The sequence below is a fragment of the Elephas maximus genome, chromosome 4 (assembly GCF_024166365.1).
Source record: "Elephas maximus indicus isolate mEleMax1 chromosome 4, mEleMax1 primary haplotype, whole genome shotgun sequence".
Classification (NCBI taxonomy): Eukaryota; Metazoa; Chordata; class Mammalia; order Proboscidea; family Elephantidae; genus Elephas; species Elephas maximus.
The window spans coordinates 80,109,681-80,132,455 of NC_064822.1; the positions used below are offsets into that span (position 1 = coordinate 80,109,681).

The 22,775-nt window shown below is 37.6% G+C and overlaps 2 protein-coding genes across 2 annotated transcripts in view; one reads left to right on the top strand and one right to left on the bottom strand.

Annotated features, from left to right (window-relative positions):
• The window catches only part of RECQL (RecQ like helicase), a 36,188-nt gene extending 30,441 nt beyond the window's left edge, over positions 1–5,747 (bottom strand). Inside the window, exons 1-2 of the mRNA XM_049882602.1 lie at positions 5,612–5,747; positions 3,493–3,540 (exon numbers count right to left, since the gene is read on the bottom strand). Coding sequence (XP_049738559.1) covers positions 3,493–3,508 — 16 coding nt within the window. The 5' untranslated portion in view covers positions 3,509–3,540; positions 5,612–5,747. The remainder of the gene's footprint in view (positions 1–3,492; positions 3,541–5,611) is intronic.
• Positions 5,748–5,831: 84 nt separating this feature from the next.
• On the top strand, positions 5,832–21,763 carry GOLT1B (golgi transport 1B). Its single transcript, XM_049882604.1, has 5 exons — positions 5,832–6,004; positions 11,406–11,497; positions 12,861–13,039; positions 16,628–16,709; positions 19,293–21,763. The coding sequence occupies exons 1-5, from the start codon at positions 5,980–5,982 to the stop codon at positions 19,329–19,331; spliced, it is 417 nt and encodes a 138-aa protein (XP_049738561.1). The 5' UTR covers positions 5,832–5,979; the 3' UTR covers positions 19,332–21,763.
• Positions 21,764–22,775: the final 1,012 nt, after the last annotated feature.

Genomic DNA, 22,775 nt, shown 5'->3' on the forward strand with positions numbered 1-22,775 from the left:
AGGTATCAGAAATGTTTCTATTAGACGACAAAGCAATGGTTCCATTAAACTGGACATTGAGACTGCCACCAGGCCACCTTGGGCTCCTCCTGTCAGTAAATCAATAGGCAAAGAAGAGAGCCACTGTACTGCCTGGGGTGAGTACCCTGATTATTACAGGGACTGGAGGAGTATGTCTTGAATACAGGAGACCCTTTAGGGCATCTCTTAGTACTTCCACTTCCTGTGATTACAGACAGTGGAAAAGTATAACAAGTCAATACATGCAGGACAGCTAACGACCCAGGCCCTTCAAGGAGTGAAGTGTCGCTGAGGAAAAATGAATATGAAATGGGTAGTGCAAAAAGGTTTTTATAAATACCAGTTGTGACCACATGACCAGTTGTAAAAACAATAACTGTAATCACTATGAGCATTTCTTCATTTCTTCCTTATTTTGATATTTGTATATACGTTAACCAAGGTTTTTTTGGTCTCCTATTCTAGTCCCCTATCATCTACTAATACAGGACACGTTAATAGTAGCTGATTTAAGGCTACTTAAATCTCAGGATTTAAGCTACACAGTTAGCAAGAGGGATGTGATTCAGCAAGAAGAAGGATGAGCATCAGCCAAAGACGAAAAAGAGAATTGGTACCCTTTCTGGGGAAGAGAGTCAATTTGTATTTGGTTGTACATAGGATAGCTGCACCATATGAGGCAAAAGCATGATTTTGCTGCTAACTTTTTGTGGAGATCAAGTATGGTTAAAAGAATAGTGCATGGGTGTCAAGTAGATAAGGGGTAGACTCTAGAGCCTTTGTACTGTGAGAACTTCGCTAAGTAAAACCACATTTCCTAGAATTTCCCTCCCTGCACAGTTCTAGGGCTGCCAGGGAGTTAGAAGGTAGAAGTGAAGCAGTACCAGGTTTCCTATATTTAAGAAAGTCGGTATAGTCAGGACTGGCTTCCCCACTGGCATGGGGCAGCAGCTAGGCCCGTACCTCCAGCTCCTGCTAGATAGTCTTGGGGAAGCAGCTGGGCCCGCAGCTCCTCCAGATTCTATCAGTTTTTCCCCTCCAGCTTCTCTGAAGCCTCAGCCAGGTTTGTCTGCAGCTCCATAGTGAAGTGCACTGGCTCCCTGACAGGTCTCCTGCATCACCCAAGTTGGAAGCTTTGGAACAGTGAGGGACTGATAAAGACATTTCTCCTCATGGGTTACTTCTCCTACTTTATATCAATCTTCTCTTCCCAACTGCTGGCTTTGCTGACTTCATGCCCAGTGCTAAACAAAGGAGCAACATATATGTATAAATGTACATATGTATGTGTGCATACACACACACATACAGTACTTAGCCAGTTCTCATAAACATAAGGTCTAATCTCTATAATAAATCCCTTACATCATTCACAGTGGTTCTGCTTCGCTGATCAAACCCCACCTGATACAGATATATCCACGCTACAATATCATCATATCTTGGATAAAACTTTGACAGACTCAGAATAGAAGAAAGTACGGGTAGTTGCAGTAAATCGAGGTGTTTTAATATTATTGTTTAAAATCATACAATATCTAATGCTGGCCTGTATAACACGAGACTTTTACTACAGGAGGTGAGACTGAAAAGCCTGGTAAACGATCTCACCAGCACCTAATCCACAGCGGAGCAGGACTACAAGTGCATGGGGCTTATTACCTACCGCCGCTGTATCTGAAGAGCACATTGAACGCTCCGGTTTTCCTCAGCTGATAGCCAATGCAGACAGAAACAGCACTATTTCTAGCAACATCCCAAACTGAAACTAACAATGAAAGGAAAGTGATTTGCCACTCTAAAAGCCATCAAATCCACAGCAACAAACTGTCTGAAGGCGATTTCAAAGACATATTTCAAGTATAGTACAAGTGGGTACAGCAACAGAACAGGTGAGCTTACTTGAAAGGGGATCAATATTTTGAAGAAATTAACCAAAGTAAAAGGATCCAGGGTGGTGCAGGTGGTTTGCAATCAGCTGCTAACCCAAAAGATTGGTGGTTCAATCCCAACCAGAGGCTCTGCAGAAGAAAATACCTGGCAATATGCATCTATAAAGATTACAGTCAGGAAAAAATTACGGAGCAGTTCTAATCTGTAACACATGGGGCTTCCATAAGTCTGGGGCCAACTCAACGGCAGCTAACAACAATAATTACTCCTTCTTAAATAAAAATTATCTATTTCATTATTCGCTGATTTTTAAATTATATCCCACTGATGATGCATGATGTCTTGTTAAGTGGAATAACTTACGCAATCTAAAATGACCATGCTGTTCCATCTATGTTTAGTAACATCTCTTAAACACTCTTTTTTGTCTCTAAGTAAACATCACTTGGGTCATTATTTAATATAATTGACATTGTTACCAATTATTATTAATCCTCAGCCTGTGAAAACAAGCCTTTGGCCATATAGATGGCCAAAACCATCTGTATTCTCACTATGTATTCATATGTATGGAGTCCCTGGGTGGCACAAATAGTTAAGCACTCAACTAATCGCTGACAGGTTAGTGGCTGGAACTCACTCCGAGATGCCTTGGAAGACAGGCCTGGTGATCTGCTTCTGAAAGGTCACGGCCTTGAGAACCCTATGGAGCAGTTCTACTCTAACACACACGGGGTTGCCATGAGTTAGAATTGACTCAACAGCAATTAAGAACAAAAAATTCATATTTATATTTAAGTAAATCGTAAAGTTCTGTGTGTGGGGTAGAGAAGTGTGGTCCATATTTAAGAAAAACATTTCTTTCAAATTTGAAAACAACCTAATCTCGTTAACCCACTTGCAGAGCTAGTAACAGAGGCCATGTTCACTATACCTTACAAAAGGCTAAAAAAAGACCATAGCATAAGTCTCCCACTCCTGCCGTTCACATCTTAATCAAATAGATATCAGGATCTCACAAATAATAGATGAAAATGCTAAGTGGCTGCCTGGGAAAGGTAGAATAATAGATGTTCTTAATCCTTTATGTTTAAAAACACTTTCAATAGCTCCATTTCTAGGAATTTATCTTAAGAAAAAATCAGAAAAGCACACAAAGATTTAGATTCAAAGATGTTCAGTACAGTATTATTTACATTTTAAAAATGGAAATAGCCTAAAAGTTCAGCACTAGAAGATTAATAAATGTCACTTTGAAACAACAGAGCAGTATAAACAGAATTTATTTCAACAACTACTCTATGTTTTATATATATGCTGTATTTTAAAACCAAGCTGGAAAACAATATGTATAAAATGTTACAAATTTTGTTGAAAAATATACATATAAATGTTAACAGTATTAACCTGAGTAGTGGGGTTAGAAGTGATTTACACATTGTTCTACTTTCTTAAGTTTCCTAGAATTCAATCAAAACATGTCATTCCTATAATCAGAATTTTAAAAACAAGCATTTTTTTAAACAATAACTAGAAATAAAGCAGAACAAACTACAAAATGTAATTATTTCTACTAACCTGAAACGGATGCCATTCTAAAACTGAACTGGAGATTCAAATTTCTTTCTATAAATAAAAGAACATGTAAAACAATTTTTTTTTAAAGTACTGTTGATAATAATCAATGATAATCTGTCACTACAAAGCACACAAAAAATCGTTAGAAAGTATACCATATATTGCGGTAACCTTTTCAATAAAGGCTACATACATGATTTTTCCCATACTAACTTTCAAGGAAAATTCTATAGGTTTAGAAGTGTCCAAAGTCTCATAAACATATACATGACAGGTTCAATGTCAATAACCCTTCCCATACCAGATATAAAGGGATACAACAAAAAAGAGCAAAGATTTAAGGTTAAACAGGCCAGTTCAATTTCAGTTCCAGCACTAAAGTATTGTGTGGCCTTAGTAAAATTACCTACCCTGTTCCTCTAAGCCTCTTTTACTACCTGTACAATTGAAATTACAGAACTATCCTATAGATAACAAGTTGGATAGATTCAAATGCCCCCACATTAAGCAAAACCCACCTAAATAATCAAATTAATTACTTTGTTCAACGCAATTTTATAAGAGTTAAAACTTAAACTCAATCTTCAAAGATTAATTGGCATTTTATGGAGGGGTTAGATCTCAGATGGAGAGAACACAGAAAAGTCTGAGAGGTGGGGAAAAATATGGTTTGTATTAAGGAATTCCAAGTATCTAAGAATGACTAAAATTTAGAGTGCACATGGGCAAGTGAAAGATGATGAGGCTTGATTCCCCCTAAACACCTACTCTCAGCTCTCTGATATGGACAACCAGCATTTTATAAAACTTAGAATGCTATCCAAAAGAAGCTTCAGCACCACCCTACCCTTACTCAGACTACCAGCCTTGAGCTATTCCTACGTTGAATTCTGAAGCCACCATTAGGCTGGAAAAGACAAACTGGCTGGGTTTTTTATGCCTTGCTATGGAGATTGGAATAGCCACTCCACTAAAAGATTTTTAAGTAGGGGAGTAAACCTAGAACTTCTAATTATATATAATAATGAGAATTTCTCCACCACTTTCTGGGAACGTAATTCTCCTTCCCTAGAGTGTAAAGTTCTGCAGCAGAACACAGGTTCAATCTGTTCATATCTGTATTCACAGAGCCTAGCAAAGTGCTCAACGGGTTTGCTGAGATTGAAAGCAGGGCCTATCTCTACCGTTATGCAAGGATACAATCTATAACCAACTCTTCCTCACAAATATAAACGACTATAATTAAACCGCTAAAAGACTGCTCATAAGCTCTATTATCCCCCAAATGGTGTGATTTAATAGCAAAACTTCAACATGCATCCGGAAAAAAAAAAAAAAAGCAGATCTATCAAAGTATATGCTAGACGACCACAGGAAAAATTATAGAAGCGACAGCCAGCAGACGGATGTGATGCAAAAGAAAACAACACTGAGGTACCACAAGTGAAATCAGACACACACACACACCCCTCTCCCGCCACCTGCGTTTAGAAACAGTAACTTAACGTGAAGCATACTTCTGTGAAGCATAGGGTGGAAGAAGCATCTCCATGGTGTTTCCCAATAAAAGTTGGCTGCCAATAAACAGGCAAGGAGCCCTGGTGGTACAATGGTTAAGAAGAATTCGGCTGCTAATCGAAAAGGTTGGCGGTTCAACCCACCGGCCGCTCATCAGGAGAAAGATAACGGCAGTCCGCTTCGGTAAAGCGTTGGAAACCCTATGGGGCAGTTCTACTCTGTCCTATACGGTAGCTAGGAGTCGGAATCCACTAGAAGGCAATGAGTTTGGTTTTGGTTTCAATAAACAAGTTTTGGTGCCCAAGCCTCCTGCATGGAAAAAGCTGTAAAAACAGGAGAACTGTTGGCAGATGAGTGTGTCCCTACGGCCCAAGTTCCATGAGAGCAAGGAAACGCCCTTGTTTCTCCCTTGTCAATGTGTGGGTGGAAGGACCTTGCAATCAGGCAGGAAAAGAAAAGATGAAAGGAGGGCACACCACTGGCACCTCGAAGTTGTATCAGGTGTTACCCCCAGAACATCTGCCCATGGGCTTCGTGGAGGACCCTCCAGGTCCCTAGACTACGACCCCCAAAGCGTCCGGGACTCGAGACTGTTACTCACCCTTCCAGCCGCTCTCTTATAAAGCCTTCCCGCCACAGGTTCCCTTCTCCCTAGACCAGAGAATCCACCCTTCCGGGTCGGTCCGTTCAACCAATCGCAAGTGACATCCTTCTCTAATTGGTCCGGGGGTGTGGCCGCCATGAGCGTCGCCAAACAAGACGACCTGCGATTGGGTCAAATTGAGAGGCGCTTTAGCCAGTGAGAAACGGTTTAGGATCTAGGGTGGGGGTGGCTGCGTGTTTCCGGAAGACGTGGCGGCTCTTGCCTGGGCTGCTTCCCGGGTTCGTTTTTCCCGACTCAGCTACACACCCTGCGCTCCCCGTGCTACCGCTGCATCTGCTCCCGCCGCTGGCCTCACCACTGCAGCCATGATCTCCTTAACCGATACCCAGAGTAAGCTCCTGCTCCGTGGCCACCTCCTGCCCCGCCGCGAGCCCCCACACCCCTCGCTCGGGTGGGGTGGGTCTCGCCCGCCCGGGTCAATGAATGAAGTTGCGCGTTGGGGGCGGCGGCCTGTGAGTGCGCTGGGGCTGCGGAACCTAGAAAGCTGCCTTAGCAGGTGCTGGACCTGCTGTGGCGGACTCGGTTCTGGGGGGAAGAGGCAGTGGGGACGAGGGAGACGCCCGAGCTGGGGAGGTGGAGCTTTAGCTGAGTGTCTGTCTCGCGCCTGGGTCGCGCCGCCCTCTCGCCCTGGATGAGATGGGCGCTTTGTTCCTGGGGGCGGCCACAAGAGAAACTGCGTGGTGCCCGCGGCCCACTCCCGGGGACGTTTCTGCATATGACGTACTCAGGGTCCTCTACAAGTTGTTAGTAGTATTTTAAATATTCACCTACTAAGTGTTCATATTTGAATATTCGCTTTTGTCGCTTGTTTTTCAACCTTCCAAAAATCTCTTTCAACAATTTCACTTTTCTACTCGTTAATGTTTCAACAGTAGTAGAAGCAGTAGCGAAAACACTTTGTGTCAGTTAAAAGGATTTCATTCGTTAAAGTTGTATATTGTGCTTTGTGGCAGGTTTGATTATTTTAGCATTCCTTTCTGCCTGCCACGAAGTTCTCCAGGCTTATCTCATCTCTAAAGTTAGCATCGCCGTTTCTTTTTCTTTAGATACATTTCTACTTTCCTACCCCTTGTCAATCTTAATGATTTTTGTGTGTACAAATCTCTCCAAGCCCAGTGCTTCCTTTTGATGGACACGGTAGTCTATTTTTACTTCGCTTTGCTTTATTTGCCATCCCTTTCTTTTCTTATTCCAGTTAACTTACTCAGATAATTAAGATTTTAAGAATCAAACAGTTTGTTGGAGTGAAAATAGAACTTAATTTTAAATACCCTATTTCAAAGTGGAGTCTTAAAGCTTTGGATTCAAGTTATAGCTGACTTGAACTTCACAGAACTAAGGTACCCTACACGCAATGAGAAACCCCACTCAGGCTCCTTTCCCTCCTGAAGTTGAACTGGGTCTGCACCTTGGGGCCACCTGCCCTGGTCCAGGAACTGTTTACTGAGTACTTTGATATGAGTCATTATTGCACTTAATTCTTCAAGAGGCCTTCGAGGCTGATGTTACACATCGAGGCAATTTACGAATTAAATGAGTCTCAAAGAGATTCACCATGTGTTCATAAAGAAGATGACACACTAGATCCTGCTAGCCCAAAAACCTTTGTTCTTTCCACTGTATCACATTTGTGTCTAAGAACACTTGATATAATCTATTTGAGATCTAAGAATAGATCTTCCGTAGCAAAAATACTTTAAACAGTAGATGTTCGTCTTATAAAATTGTTATGCATTGATTTTTTTTTGAGGGATTGTATGGGGCTTCTTGATTGAAATCCAAAATTAGAATTAAGTTGTCCAAGGAAATTAGTAAAGCCATATACAAAATTGCTAGATTTATTCCTAATCCCACTTGTTACTCAGAGCAAGGACTTAATCGCTACATAAGTTTCTCATCTAACTGTATTCTCCTATCTCAGTTTGTAATTATTAAATAGATTTTTATAAATGTAGTACTTACCCTGTTTTTAGAGATTCTCTTCCATTGAAGACTTATTATGGGGATGAGTACCTGATTTACATCCTTCCAAAAGCCAGAGCTAGGGGGGCAGAGTTGCTTTATGGGCAGAATAGGAAGCATTCTCACTTTATTAAATTGGTGAGAAAGATAAAATTTTACTCTGCTTACTTGCCAGATGTTTGAGGTGAGAGTGGATTGAAACATAAAATGATTAGTGAACCAAAAGCTTTTTCTGTCAAACTGTGTTTGTGTATGTGTGTGTTTAACTGCAGGAGTTGGCCATCATACAAAAGTGATTTGCCAAGATTACTCTGGGATTCTGATTCTGAGAAAGGGTCACCAAGCCCTGATCAGAGTAAAGAGTAAAAAGCTATGATCGTTTTAAGGGATTCTAAAATAGCACACACACACCCCTAAAAAACAAGGCTTATTGAGAGGATCAGGAGGAAGGAGGAGTTCCTGAGCTGCCTCTAAGTCTACATTGCCTGAAACTCTACCATGGCATTCAGTTGAGTTAAATAGAATTCTTTTTTTTTAATGCCCCCCTGTTTTTTGAAGGACACAGACAGAAAGACAATGCTGCCTTAAAAAAAAATAATAAGATGTGAAATGATACAGTGATTGCCATTGGCGATGAGATGATTCTTATAAAATTTATACAATGAGCTTTTTAAATTAAACAAATTAGTTTTATTATATTGCTTTTTTTCAGACTGTTCTTTTTTGTCAGTACCTTGTGGGCAGGAGGCATGAAGGTTTGATGGTGCTGAAGAGGGAGTTAAATTTATTTCACTGCATATGATTCTTTTGGGGCACGTGAATGCATGAGGATAGGGAAGAAGAGAATTCTGGATAAGAGAAACAGGCATAGAGAGGCCAGTTGGAGCCTCTTTTAGTCCATTCAGGGCAGGGAATACTTGGCAGCATCATGCCAGTGCCAGTTCTGGCCAAGATGTTACAGGCAACCCTTTCCTGCTGGACTACATGGGATAAAGTAATAGGAATGTTTTGGTTAGCATACTGTAGTTGTGAGACCGTTGGCTGTGGAGTCAGAAGACTGGATTTGAATTCTGGCCTGACTCACCACCACCAAGACCACCCCACCCCACCCCACACACCTGCTGGTTCTGTAACCAGGGCAAGTGACTTACTCTGAGTCTTTGGTTACCCATATGAAACATGGGGTGGTGCTACTTTTTGCCTCACAGTTTTGTTACAAGAATTACAGAATATTTATAAAAACACTTCATTAAATGTGCAACCATGTTCAAACATTGTTCTTTTTTTTACTGCAGTCATTGTTTAATAGTGCTACTGGCATCTCCTTCATTTTACTTGCTAATGAATTAATCATATTAAACATCTGTCACCTAAAGAAACTTCCTTCAGGAGTTTATTACAGTCCAATGCCCTTAAGTTTTATTAAACCAAACATATTTTACCCCCCTCCAAAAAAAAATCCCTGTGGAAAGCAGCATGGCATAATCGTTAAATACATGGGCTTTGGATCCAAACAGATCTGGGTCCAAATGTTCTCTCAACCTCAAACTCCACCAGCTCTAAAATGATAGAATGATACCTACCTTGTAGTATTGGGAGGATGAAGTTAAATAAGGTATGTTAAGCACCTCGTAATGCTTAATCTAGTGTATAAGTTCGCAACACATATAATTTTCTTTATGATGAGCAAAATCTCAAAATTTTTATGTAATCATTAGGATTCCACCACTCGTCTGTCAACTTGTCCTATTGTGGTGGCTTGCATGTTGCCGTGATGCTGGAAGCTGTGCCACCGGTATTTCAAATACCAGCAGGGTCACCCATGGTAGACGGGTTTCAGCAGAGCTTCCAGACAAAGACAGACTAGGAAGAAAGAACTGGCAGTCTACTTCTGAAAAACATCGGCCAGTAAAAACCTTATGAATAGCGGTGGAACATTGTCTGATATAGTGCCGGAAGATGAGCCCCTCAGGTTGAAAGGCACTCAAAAGACGACCGGGGAAGAACTGCCTCCTCAAAGTAGAATCGATCTTAATGACATGGATGGAGTAAAGCTTTCTGGATCTTTATTTGCCTATATGGCACGACTCAAACTGAGAATAAACAGCTGCAAATGGATTGTGAGGATGGCACAGGACTGGGCAGTGTTTTGTTCTGGTGTTCATAGGATTGCTTTGAGGTGGAACTGACTCGACGGCACCTAACAACAACAGTCATTAGGATAATTTGTGAAAAGTTAGAAATTAGACATATTCAGATAACTCAAGTGCCAGTAATTAAATCCAAACTACAAAATAGTTACTTTTTGGAATTTTGCTTGTTCTTTTGTCCATCTTTTCCTCCAGTAAGTTAGGTCTGACAGCTCAGTAGATTTTCTTAAGGCATTTAAACATGGAAGCGTCAGGCTCAAATTTCCATAGAAATTTGCTTCTGGACTGCACGTACTGGTGTACCTGAATTCTTCTAGGCTAACTTTGCAAGAAAGGAATGGCTAGGATGGAAGGCAGTAGCTATCTATAAATTGAGGAGATGGGGACTATGGAAAAAGGTAAAGTTAAAAAAAATTTTTCAAGTCAGCAGACAGTTTTGTATGGCTAAAGATTTTTTCTAAAGTAGGTGTAACCCAAATTTTAGCTTTCTGGAGCTCAGACAAAAAAAAGGTAAGAGGTCAAAAATCATTAATAGTGATTTAAAATTGTGTTTCCAAAAATACGGTGGCTTATCCTCTGACTCATAGTCTATGCAGAAAGTGCTTCTAGGTAAAATAAGGATTGATGGCCGTTTCCTGAAAACAAAACTAAAATGATCCAGGAGGTGGCTCAGTGGATTGTTTTGTGGCATAAACAGGAGAGTACCACTGTCACCTTTGAAAATTAAGGCTCTTCAGACTAGAAAGATAAAGTCTGGAGAAAGAATGTAAAGTCAATAAAATGATTAATCTTTTAGACAGGGTGAACATAGACTTCAAAGCTTACTCTTTGTCCACTAATGTATATTCAGTACTTGGAACAGTTCCTGGCATCTATTGTTAACAACTCATTGTTTCTGAATGAATGAGTAAACATCGAGAATATTAATATTAGGTAAAGCAGTTTTCTTTGAAACTTCAGAGAGATGATGATAGTACTCATTAGACTACATGTGTGAATGGACTCAATTTAAATAAATTAGTAGCAAACCCTTACATCATCAAGGAGAGGTTAAAAATGATGTCTAACCACCTGAAGATTAACTTTTGGGGAGACAGCTACCATGATCCTCAACATATTCCTTGTCACCCTTGTGAAAAGCGGTATATAATTAAGTGAGCATATTGTGCTGATGTACTGTAGCATTTCTGTTAGGTTAAAGAAGGCATTCATTTTAAGAGGGCAAAGGAGGAACTACAGATATAAATGATATAAATATATAAATGATAGTCATAGAATGTGAAGGGAGATAAATCCTTACAGGAAATCCATGCGTTCCTGTCTGGTGCAGAGGAGCTCTGGGGAGGGAAAAAATACTACCAAAAGTTTAGAATCCTGGTTTCTTATTTTTATATTGCTATGCTTGTAAGACATTTCCATTCATATTTTAAATTTTGAGGTAATTTGCTGATATTAATTTGTTTTAGATCTTAATGAATGTTATGAGTTAGCCTGCAATGTTGGGGACCTATTCCCTTATATCAGCCCAAAGAAAAACTGATCAATTCTGTTACTTAGCACAGGGATCTTAATGTGACTGTAATTTTTCTCTACCCTTAACCGTGTAACTTATATTGCAGAAATTGGAATGGGATTAACAGGATTTGGAGTGTTTTTCCTGTTCTTTGGAATGATTCTCTTTTTTGACAAAGCACTACTGGCTATTGGAAATGTGAGTTTTTAAATATATATTTTAACTAAATTCATAAGGAAATTTAACTACAAATGAATTAATACCTGCTAAAAATCTTTTTTTTTTTTTTTTTAGTTTTTTATTAAATGTGAGGAAATAATTCACTATTAGTAATATGTAAAAATTCCCATTACACTCTCTATTTCCATCAGGAATGAAACCTGTCATCCTTCTGTCTAAATAAAAGGTAAACTCTTAATGAGGTTTTCTAAATCCAGAACTACTCTGTTAAGTGTTTGATTTGTGATTGGTTAACTGAGGGCTGCCTCTGAATGGGAGTTCAAAATAGAGAGCGTGATACCCTTTGTCTTGGTAAACTTGTTAAAATATTTTGACTTTAAGCATCTGAGATTTTGCATTTGATTCAACAGTGTCATATAAACAGATTTCTAAAAACTTTTTAAACCTTTTAAAATATATTTCTCAATTATTGACTTTCTAGAAAGATCTATATAGTTCATTTGAAATATGTACTATACTATTCATTTGTGGAGGTTCAAGAGTTCTAGGAATAATCTCTTAAGAGGATAATAGAAAGTCACAAAAAATGATTAAGTATCTTTTGAAGGGTATATTCTTTTGAGCTTTTAATTAGAAATAGGAAGAGATAAAGGATAACAAAGTTGTTCAAAATTGATGCTATAATAAATGGTAATATAAACATCATCAGTATCTCTTAATATGAAACTTAAGCTTTAGCCTTCATGTGCATTTATATGAAATATTTCTCATTAAAAAAAGTTTGTGAGGGAGAGCAAGCATTTGGGAGTAAAGCAAGCTTTTGTGGACCACCATTTCTTGTCCACTATCTGAAAACGTATAAAATGTATGTATATTTGAGAACACGTGGCCGTGTTCTTATTTCTGCTGCCGCCATATACTCTGGAATTAATAAAACTATACTCTTTCCTGGCCTTGCATGGTTTCCTTTGCTCTCAACTTGGCCATGTCAGAATCTCTCCCATCCAAAGGACCTTCCCTCTTTATCCCTTGCCATCTGCTTGATTAAACTGTCCCCATCCAGCTAGAACTGGGAAAACTACTGGGAAGATGCAGATGCCCTGTGGTAAAGCCTGATCTTTCTTTGTTTCTCCTTTTCTCCATTAAATCAAGATAGAAGAAGAATGAGAAGAGTGGAATATAGCTACAACTCTCACTTGCTCAGTCCACTCCTTGGCTCTGATTGTTGGTTGTGCATTGTAGTTTGTTCCCTGGCTAGTTGCCCACATTAACAGCCAAACAAATGTGCTCCTTTTGATTATATTTAGCTTTGATCCTGCTTCTCAAATGTATGCAGCATATTTAACTACTTTTTTTATGTTGCATTTTCTTTGTGTTCTAGGTTTTATTTGTAGCTGGCTTGGCTTTTGTAATTGGTTTAGAAAGAACCTTCAGATTCTTCTTCCAAAAACATAAAATGAAAGCTACAGGATTTTTCCTGGGTGGTGTATTTGTAGTCCTTGTTGGTTGGCCTTTGATAGGCATGATCTTCGAAATTTACGGGTTCTTTCTCTTGTTCAGGTAAGGCAATCATTTTTTTATTTTCTCTTTCAGTAAACCAGAATATTAGATTATTATTACAAAGATCCAGATATTTGCATCTGTATGAGTAAGGAGACAATTATTTTCTTTAATGGATTTTTGTTTAGATTGAGTCTTTTATTACAATTTACACCATTTAGTCAACTCTAAAAATTTTGATCAAATGCAATTGACTGCCTAAGTAAGGACATAAATAGTCTTGTAAAGTAGCTGTAATGCAATAAAATTCATTTTATGACACAATCCTTACATTTAATACAGCAACTAAACAGTTAAAGAAAGATATATATATATATATGGGTAGATCCAGCTTTTTAATGCATAGAGCTTTATTTTTTATAGTTACTGCCATGTGTTCATAAATCATTTACTGAAGATACCTAATAGAAAATTCTTTGCCAAACACACTATGGGAGATTTTGATCAGTTAATATTTTGCATTTGCCAGTTACCAAGTAAATAAACAATAGTGTACAACGTGAAAAAAGCCTTTTAGTAAAGGTAGTCTTAATCACTTATTTGAGAAATGTATATTGTCTGTCTTCTATCTTTCAGGTACTGTATTACTCACAGGAGATGAACTAAGTGCCAAATTGCTTTAGGGAATTTCTTATTGCTAATATGGGAAATAGACATGTAAAGATACCAGTAGGATATAGCAGTTATGCCATTACAGAGTATTATAAGAGCATAATTAAAAAACGGATTAAATCTAGTGAGAGGTAGAAAATGGTAACTGATCAATTGGACCTTGAAAGGTGGGTAGGAGAACTAGATGGTGCCTGGCCACAAACGATGACTGCCCTGACAGGGAGCACAACAGAGAACCCCTGAGGGAGCAGGAGAACAGTGGGATGCAGACCCCAAATTCTCATAAAATGACCAGACTTAATGGTCTGACTGAGACTAGAAGAATCCTGGCAGTCATGGTCCCCAAATTCTGTTGGCCCAGGACAGGAACCATTCCCGAAGACAACTCATCAGACATGGAATGGACTAGACAGTGGGTTGGAGAGAGATGCTGATGAGGAGTGAGCTACTTGTATCAGGTGGACACTTGAGACTGTGTTGGCAACTCCTGTCTGGAAGGGAGATGGGAGGGTAGAGGTGGTTAGACACTGGCAAAACGGTTACAACAGGAAAGACTGGAAGGAGGGAGTGGGCTGACTCATTAGGGGGAGAGTTAATGGGAGTGTGTAGTAAGGTGTATATAAGTTTATATGTGAGAGACTGACTTGATTTGTAAACTTTCACTTAAAGCACAATAAAAATTATTTTAAAAAAAACTACAAAGAACGCTCAAAAAAAAGGTGGGTAGGCATCCATCCTATAAATGAGAGGGAAGGACAGTTTACTAGACAGAGTAATGTTATTGTTAGCTGCCATTGAGTTGGTCCTGACTCAGGGCAACCCACGCACAACAAGATCTGACAGTTGTGTTTCGTAGAGTTTTCAGTGGCTGATTTTTGAAAGTAGGCCTTACTATGGAGACTGTCTTAGTCTGAAAGCCACTTAAACCTGTTCAGAATCATAGCAACCCAGAAGCTTCCACTGACAGACAGGCGATGGCTTCACCTGAGGCACATTGGCCAGGAATCCAACCCAGATCTCCCGCGTGGAAGGCAAGAATCCTACCACTGAACCATAAAAAAAGTATAGGGATGTGGAAGTACATGGCTTCTTCTAAAAAGAGCGAATAGTCTAGTGAGACAGGAGACTCTGATGAATGGAATGAAATGGTTAGAGAAGAGACTGAAAAGGAAGTTTGGAGCAGGTTGCAAAAGTTCTTTGAATGGCTAAGAAAAGTATACTTGATCCTGTGACCAAATTTGATGCACAACACTTCAGAGGTCCCACCCAGTCTGAGGACTCATACCTTCTTTACCCACAGAAATTTTTAAGATAGACATAATATAACCAGGTGGATGTTTTAGGTAGATTGTTCTAATATCAGGATAAAGTTTGCACTGAAAAGAGAAAGGCTGTAGACATGGACGCCAGTTAAGAGGCTGTTAATATAGTAGAGAGAGAATGTAGAATGGTAAGATTAGAATCCTGGAAAATAGTAACAAAGTTAACTCTTAATGTTGGAAGAGACTAAGGAGAGAAGACCCAGGAGGAAGGGTCATGTGGCTAAGAGAAGAGAGTAAGGAAGGAGTTATGGCAGGAGTGCCTTACAGCAGAAAACTTAATTACTTTGAGGACACTAAGAGAAGTTCGTTGGCTTAATTATATAGTAATATTAGCATTCAGGAATAAAAACCAAAGCTAATCTTAGAAATGAACAAGAATAAGGGGTCTTAGCATCATTGATAAACTTGGAAAAATACACTGGCTTCATGGTGTTTAGAGAAGGTTTTGGTACAAGATTCTGTTTATCATTACTGGATTTTGTTATGAGATATTCTTAGTTTGAGATATGGTATATAGTGCCAAGGGTCTTAAGCATTGTTTTTCTGGATATTTATATACCTAAATGGTAGCACTTGAAATCACACATTTTCATGTTTAAAGAAATACTTGAAACTTGGAACCAAAAAAATTACCATCTTGAATTTTAGTGCTACTAGGAAATAATTGATTGCTTTCGAAACATGTATACGTACCATCAAAATAAGAACTGCATTCTAATTGAAAAAAATTCTGCTTTCTATTTAACTCTTCTTTTATTCCATATGTTTTCACTTCTTGCATATTTTTAATTTAACCTTATTGCTTAATTCTTGAATTCTATCCCTTGTAGTATTTTCATTCCTATGTACCTAATTTTGGAATCCCTGGGTTCTGCAAACAGTTAAGTGCTCAGCTGCTTACTAAAAGTTTGGTGGTTTGAGTCTACCCAGAGGCCCCACGGAGGAAAGGTCTGGTGATCTACTTCTGAAAAATCAGCCATTGAAAACTCTATGGAGCACAGTTCTACTCTGACACACAGGGTTGCCATGAGTCAGTCAGTTTTTATACCTAATTTTGGTTCAGAAAGAGTTTATTCTGTAAATATCTAAATAAATGCTTTCTTACTCTTCCTGTATAGAGGTGGGTTAACTGATCCACAGTTAATTTTAAACTGATTAGAAGCTGTGTGACTTCTGAGGGCTTGTATTTCAACCAAAAAATGAGACTGAATGTGAAGTCTTATAGACTCTTCTAGACGGTCAAGAGTGTTAAATGTTAGACACTTACTGTTACTAAATATTACCACTTAGTAATTTTCAGTAAATGATAGCAGCTACTGTTTTCAAGTCTTTCCCATATGTTATCTCCAGCCCTTTCCTTTTGGTTCCCTTCCGCCCACACATCTCACTATAGTTGAGGAAATGATCAGCAATTGAACTGAGACGACTGATATGCCTGAGCATACCACATAGCTTAGCCTCATGTTCTTCTTGAGTTTCTACCAATGATCACAACATTGTCTAATGACGTTTGTTGTAATTTATAATTCCAAGTTTGCCATTCGTGAAATATTCAAAATTTTAACAAGATCCATTCTTTTTGTTTGGTTAGCAGTTTATTTTGGTGATAGAGAACATACAAATTCTAAGAACCTTTGTCCTTTTCCTCTCCCAGGGGCTTCTTCCCTGTGGTTGTTGGCTTTATTAGAAGAGTGCCAGTCCTTGGATCCCTCTTGAATTTACCTGGAATTAGATCAGTAAGTAATCATGTATTTAGCATTATAGCCTTAAACTATCAAAATAAAATACTTTTTGATGCTTTTTACTTACAGAAATGTGAGTAATTGATACTTGATTGAGTAATTGATAATTTTTTGATTACCATATAAATGTTTACATCATAGAGATCATGGTTTCCATCACTAAATGTATAAACCCTGAAATTGTATTTCACTGTATGCATTTTTAATATTGTTCTCTATTTTAAATGTTATCCAGATTAATGTGCAATGCTACCTTTCTCTTTGAGGGTTCAAGGCATTTTTCAGTTAACTTTCATATGATCTCTCATTTTAGAAACAATAATATAAAATGACACCATTTTTTCTTGCAAATGTTTTTTTCTCAGACTACATCACCAAATAGAGTGGATTAAGACAATAAAAGAATAGCATGTTGGGAATCAGATGATATGATTCTGTTCCCAATTCTGTCCACAACTCAGCAATCTGGTTTCTCCAGGGTGGGCGTCAGTTTCTATCCTGATAAGATAAAGGGTGTCAAATTAGATAATTCATAAAGGCTAAAGACAATGTTTTAAAAATTGTCAAGTGAAGTTTCTTCCCTTCATTCAGTATTCATTCAGCAAATCCTTGATACCAGCCTACTAGTTTGAAGACTGTTACATCTCTGCAGGAGGTTCAAAGGTCTTTCAGATTCACCTTCCTCATTGCCTTCTCAGAAAAAGCTTTCCTGACTCCCTATGACTGGCTTGGGCCGTGCTTCTATAGCATACGCTGCACATGCCTTTATCATAACGCTACCTCTGTTTTAGTTGTCAGGAAAAAGGTTTATATGTGAAATGTTACAGTCCTTGAGGGCAGAAACAGACTGTTTTAGTCCCTGTTCTATCCCCAGTGCCCATCCAGCACAATACCTAGCACATAAAAGATGTTCAGCACATTTTTGCTAAATGAATGAATGAAGGATGGCATTGCATTGACCTCAAGGATTCCAGCTGACTTCCTTTTAGCTTAAATCCTTAAATTTCAAAACTAAACTAAATCCTTAAATTTCAAAAGCATCTGGGTAATCTGGAATTCAACTGAGTTGGGGGCAATCCTTTTGGCTGTAGATCTGACCCACAGTTGCATTTTCTTTAGAAATTTCATAGTTCCACATCTGCCCTGAACAACTAAGATGAACTGGCCTTGAAGACAAATTTAAAAGATCACAAGTTCTAGTGAGGTGCCAGAGAGTCCATCAATTTCCTAAAGTTACTTACAGATTTTTGTTAATCTTAAAGAGATAAACCATAGCATTTTTTGAATTCCAAAAGAGCTAAAGGATGACTTACCCTTAGAAGAATAAATACTACAAAAATCTAATCCTGTTTCCATCCCTAGGTCAATTTTAGAATCAGAACCTACAGCCAAGGCAACCTAGATATTTTAAGTTATCCCTGGAGAGAGAGTATTGTGCTTTTTCTCGTTTTATATTTACTTTAAAGTTCTCATGAATCTACAAATACATTCAGAGCAACTTCTTAGTTTCAGTGGACCCAACCACCTATTTGTGGTAATAGAAAATGTTGGAACTTGGCCTATCCAGGTATATTCTGATTTCATTTGCAATTTGCATTTACTTCCAGTCTCATACAATTGTCAATGTTGTTTATACTTAAAATGGCATTTGAATTTACTGATACTTCTAGTTATAAAGTTGTAATTGCTATTTATGCCCTTAATTTAAGAATTCTGTAGTACTTATATAAATGGGCACCCAATAGTGTAGATGACATTCCCTAGCATTACTTAATTATAATAGATGCTTAAGTAAAAATGAAAATAATAAATGAAAGAAACAGTTAAGATGATTGCTGAATTTTGATAATATAACCGTTTGAGTTACATAATTTTTATTATGTCCACTAATTATATACTTTGATTCAATCTTTGGATCACCATCTGGAATGCTGAAGAAAGCTAAATTGCTTTATATATGGAGTGGAGGAACCAATGTAAATAACCACTTAAATTAATATATGCTAAAATTTATAATCAGTAATTATAAATTTATGCTTGCATCATTACATCTATTTCTGATGTTGTTGCCACTTTCAGTCTGAAGTCCAGAATACACATTTAGAGTATTTTTAGTCAACAGCTGTTGTAATTATTGAACTTAATGGAGTTAAATCTGTTTGTTCAAAGACTACATAGGCCCAGAAGAGATCCACAGTAATGGTCAGTTGAAATATCTTATGGGTTCATTAATGCATGAATGGCTGATATTTTCACTTTTTAATTTATTTTTATGTTTTTTGTTAAACTGTCAGTGTTAACATCATTTATCTGGTTTGTTCATTGTGTTGCATTTATCATGTTGCACCCTTAAATTCATGTGTATGACATGTCATTCAGAAAACAAATTTTAGAATTTTTTTTTAACAAACATTTATGTGTCAGAAGATGGTGGTGAGTAGTATCGGATTAATCATTGTCCATCATACTTTAAATTTCCACAAATCTTCTTGTAAAGCTGGGTTTTTTAATCAACATTTGAAATGATATAATGTACAGTGCTATAGACTTTTTTCTAATTTTTTTTTCTCTTTACAGTTTGTAGATAAAGTTGGAGAAAGCAACAATATGGTATAACAACAACTGAATTGAAGACTCATATAAAATATTGTATTATTTATAAAATCCTTTGAAGACTATCCAGCACAAAATTAAATTACATGAAATAGCTTGTAATGTTCTTTAAAGAAGTTTAAAACGTATAGCCTACAAAGTACCGACAGCAATTAGCAAAGAAGCAGTGAAAACAAGTTTGTAATCAAGTGACCTAAGCTAAGAAGTCAGCAAGCAAACTGAAGGAGGTGAAATCTGTGTTACAATCCATATTGAAACTCTTGACGGCTGTTTTTATTACTTTTCCACAATGCGCAAAACGCAGCCATCCCTAGAGAACTGTGGTGCCTGTGCCTTTCATTGCGAAGGTGCGGGAGCACCCATAGGCATTGCTTTTCAGAAGTGTCCACTGCGACGGCAAAGGTCTTCCCAGTTGCACTGTGTCTCTGAAAGCGGTGATGCATGACTTAGATTGGATTATGTCATTTTATTGTATTAAAACCAAGGAAAAACCAGTTTTGATGTATGAATCACTTTTTTTTTTTTTTAAACGTGGTTAAAATAAAACTTTTATGGTTCTTCTGAATCTTTATGTTTTAAAGCCAGATGAAAATCTGAGCTAGATATTCTTTGTTAGAATGCTCAAAAGTCATCCTTTACTTTCCTATATTACAACTGACCAGCACTTTTTTGGTCAGCAACACACTCTGGAAATACTCATACTTCTTGGGAGTCTGACCTCCTAAGCATCTGCCTGTATTGTTCACTTAACAGACAGCACTCTTGACCATGAAGTAATCTATTACAGGTTTGTCTCAGTGAATAGTTTTTTTATTTAAGGTACTGAATAATGCAAAGAAAATGTATTTTTCCCTGTTGTGATGTAGTTTTTTTTTTTTTTAGCTGTAGTTTACTATTTTGTTTTTCATAAAATAATTATTGGCGGTCTTTACTTTAAAACATGTAAGATGTTAAAAGATTAAACTTATGGCAGTTTTTTAAGGGCTACTCATCCAAGCTGCATTTTCCCCTTATTTTCAGCTTTTTCATAACATAAAAATCAATACCCATGATGTATGCTTTATGTGAGCACTCTTCATCTTGAGGAATGGGGAAAATTTCTGAATTCACATGCTGCAGTTATTTTACTGTAATTAAACTGGCTGTAGCTTCTTAAAAAACATAACACTAAAAAAAATGTTTTCTACCGTTGCTGCTTGACAGGCGCTAGCAAAGTGCAGTCGTTCCTTTAGTAGCTTCCCATGGTAGCGGCTTTCGTGGTAGATCTAGGGACACCTTTCAACAGCCACAGTACTAGTTGTTTTATCACTAATGATTGCGCTGTTTTTTTTTTTTTAACAGCCGTAACGCCTTTTAATGCATAAGATCATAATCAGAGTTTGTGATTTTTATTTAAAAACGTGTACAAAATATATTACGGCTTATGTTATTCTTAAATTTAATCTCTTAATGCCCAGAGAACTCCCAACCTCGCTCATCTAAAGAAGGAAAGACTTGGCATATAGCCTGATGGTTCAGTCTTGTGGATTACTGTCTTTTTGGTTCTGGCATTTGATTTATGATATAGTCTGTGAAAATGCAATGATATTGGACAGATGGAGACTCCTACCTCAATAGTTCATGGAATAATAAGAGACCTGGTGTTGTATCTAATGTTCTTTAAAAAAAAAAAAGTAGCATCAGCTTCACTTGGAGAGTGTCAAATATATATAAATATACACACTTTGGGGATTGACTTATAAAAAGTGCCCTGTAGGACTCTAACATACATATTTTTGACTGATCTGTACTATTTAAGTGACTAGATAATTCTACCTTTTTAGAGCAAGAATAGTATCTGTTAATGTAAGGAACACCTATATTAATTCCTTTGTAGACATAAATATCAAAATGTTCTTTGCACTGTGACAGAGCTCCCTTTTTCAGCAGTCTTATTTCAGAAAGCATTATTGGATAGGAGCATGGAAAGGATTTGACAATCTACCAGTCTTTAGTAAAATTGAGAGGCTGGAGCAGCTTTCAGTTTAAAATGAATCCAAAGGATGAGTTTGGGACTGCTTGGCAGCACTGTATATTTCTCTTTCAGCACCATTGATGAGGTTCTATTGTGAAACATACTAGTCTTCGGACAGAAAGCAGTGTTCATCCTATTGTCTCTTCCTTTCCAAAATTAGTCTTCTGTCTTTGTGACAAAAATGTACTTCAATTATTCCTTAGAGAGGGAGGAAAAGGTCTAATACTACTTAGCCTTAAGTGTTTCTGTCATTGTTCAAATGTATTTTCTGTAACAGAAACATACATGTATTTGGAATGTTTTTCTTTTCCCCTTATAAATTGCAATTCCTGGAATATAGCTGCTTTAACAAGTCTCACAGTCTAATTATATGACCTAACAATTGATATTGTAAATACACTTGTCTTACCTCTCAATAAAAGGGTACTTTTCTATTAATTGGTGATCAAGTGTATCTTTATTATGAAATTCTAAAAATTAATTTGGCATTGCCAAATAACCCACGTCATATTTAAAAGTAAGCATTATAAGCAATTTGCTTCTTATAAAATGGTCATCACATCTTTTTCAAATTTAATTGTCAGATTTTTTAAATGGAATCAAATACAAACGTATTTGAGGTATGCAAGAAAACTCTTAATTTTACAAACTATAAAAAGAGTAAGTCACTTACCTTGGGCAATGTGCTGTTAAGAAATTCAGACTCTCAGGTCCAGTAACCATTTGGTTATTCAGCAGACATTTTCTGAGTACCTCCTGAGTGGTAAAATGCCCATGCTGAATTCAGGAGACCTAGGAGAGTAAGACACGGCTCTTGGCCATGAGGAGTTCATAGCTTTAACATTACTCCTAAATTCTTAGCTGTATTTCCAAATAACTCACCATGAGTCACAACTGAAACAAACAGTGGTAGAATAATTTGTGGTCTAGAGTTATTTTCTGGTCAAGAATTACTGGAACTGTTCTGTCTTCAGCTATGTGATCGATGGCGATTTTCAGAAGGTATCTTTGGAGAAAAAAAAATGGCATCAGCTTTAACTCAGAAATTTTTGTCTCAAAATATGACTTCTTTTTCAACTCTGTGTGTGTGTACATATACACACACACACACACACACATATATATACCAAAAAAGAAACCTGTTGCTGTCGAGTCAATTCCGACTCATAGCGACCCTATAGAACGGAGTGGAACTGCCCCATAGGGTTTCCAGGGAGTGCCTGGTGGACTTGAACTATGCACCTTTCGGCTAGCAGCCATAGCTCTTAGCCACTACACCAGCAGGGTTTCCTGTATATATATATATATGTGTGTGTGTATGTATATATATATTTTTTTCCAGTTGATCGTAGTTTTGTTGGGAGATTTTTTTTTTTTTTAATGTGAACCTAGAGATTCGGAACTGCCACTACTATTTGTGTATTCAGAAGCCT

Coding starts and splice junctions, on each gene's coding strand:
- GOLT1B (XM_049882604.1), top strand. CDS start 5,980: ATGATCTCCTTAACCGATACCCAGA. Junction 6,005..11,405: donor CTCCTTAACCGATACCCAGA/GTAAGCTCCTGC, acceptor CTTATATTGCAG/AAATTGGAATGGGATTAACA. Junction 13,040..16,627: donor GGGTTCTTTCTCTTGTTCAG/GTAAGGCAATCA, acceptor TTCCTCTCCCAG/GGGCTTCTTCCCTGTGGTTG.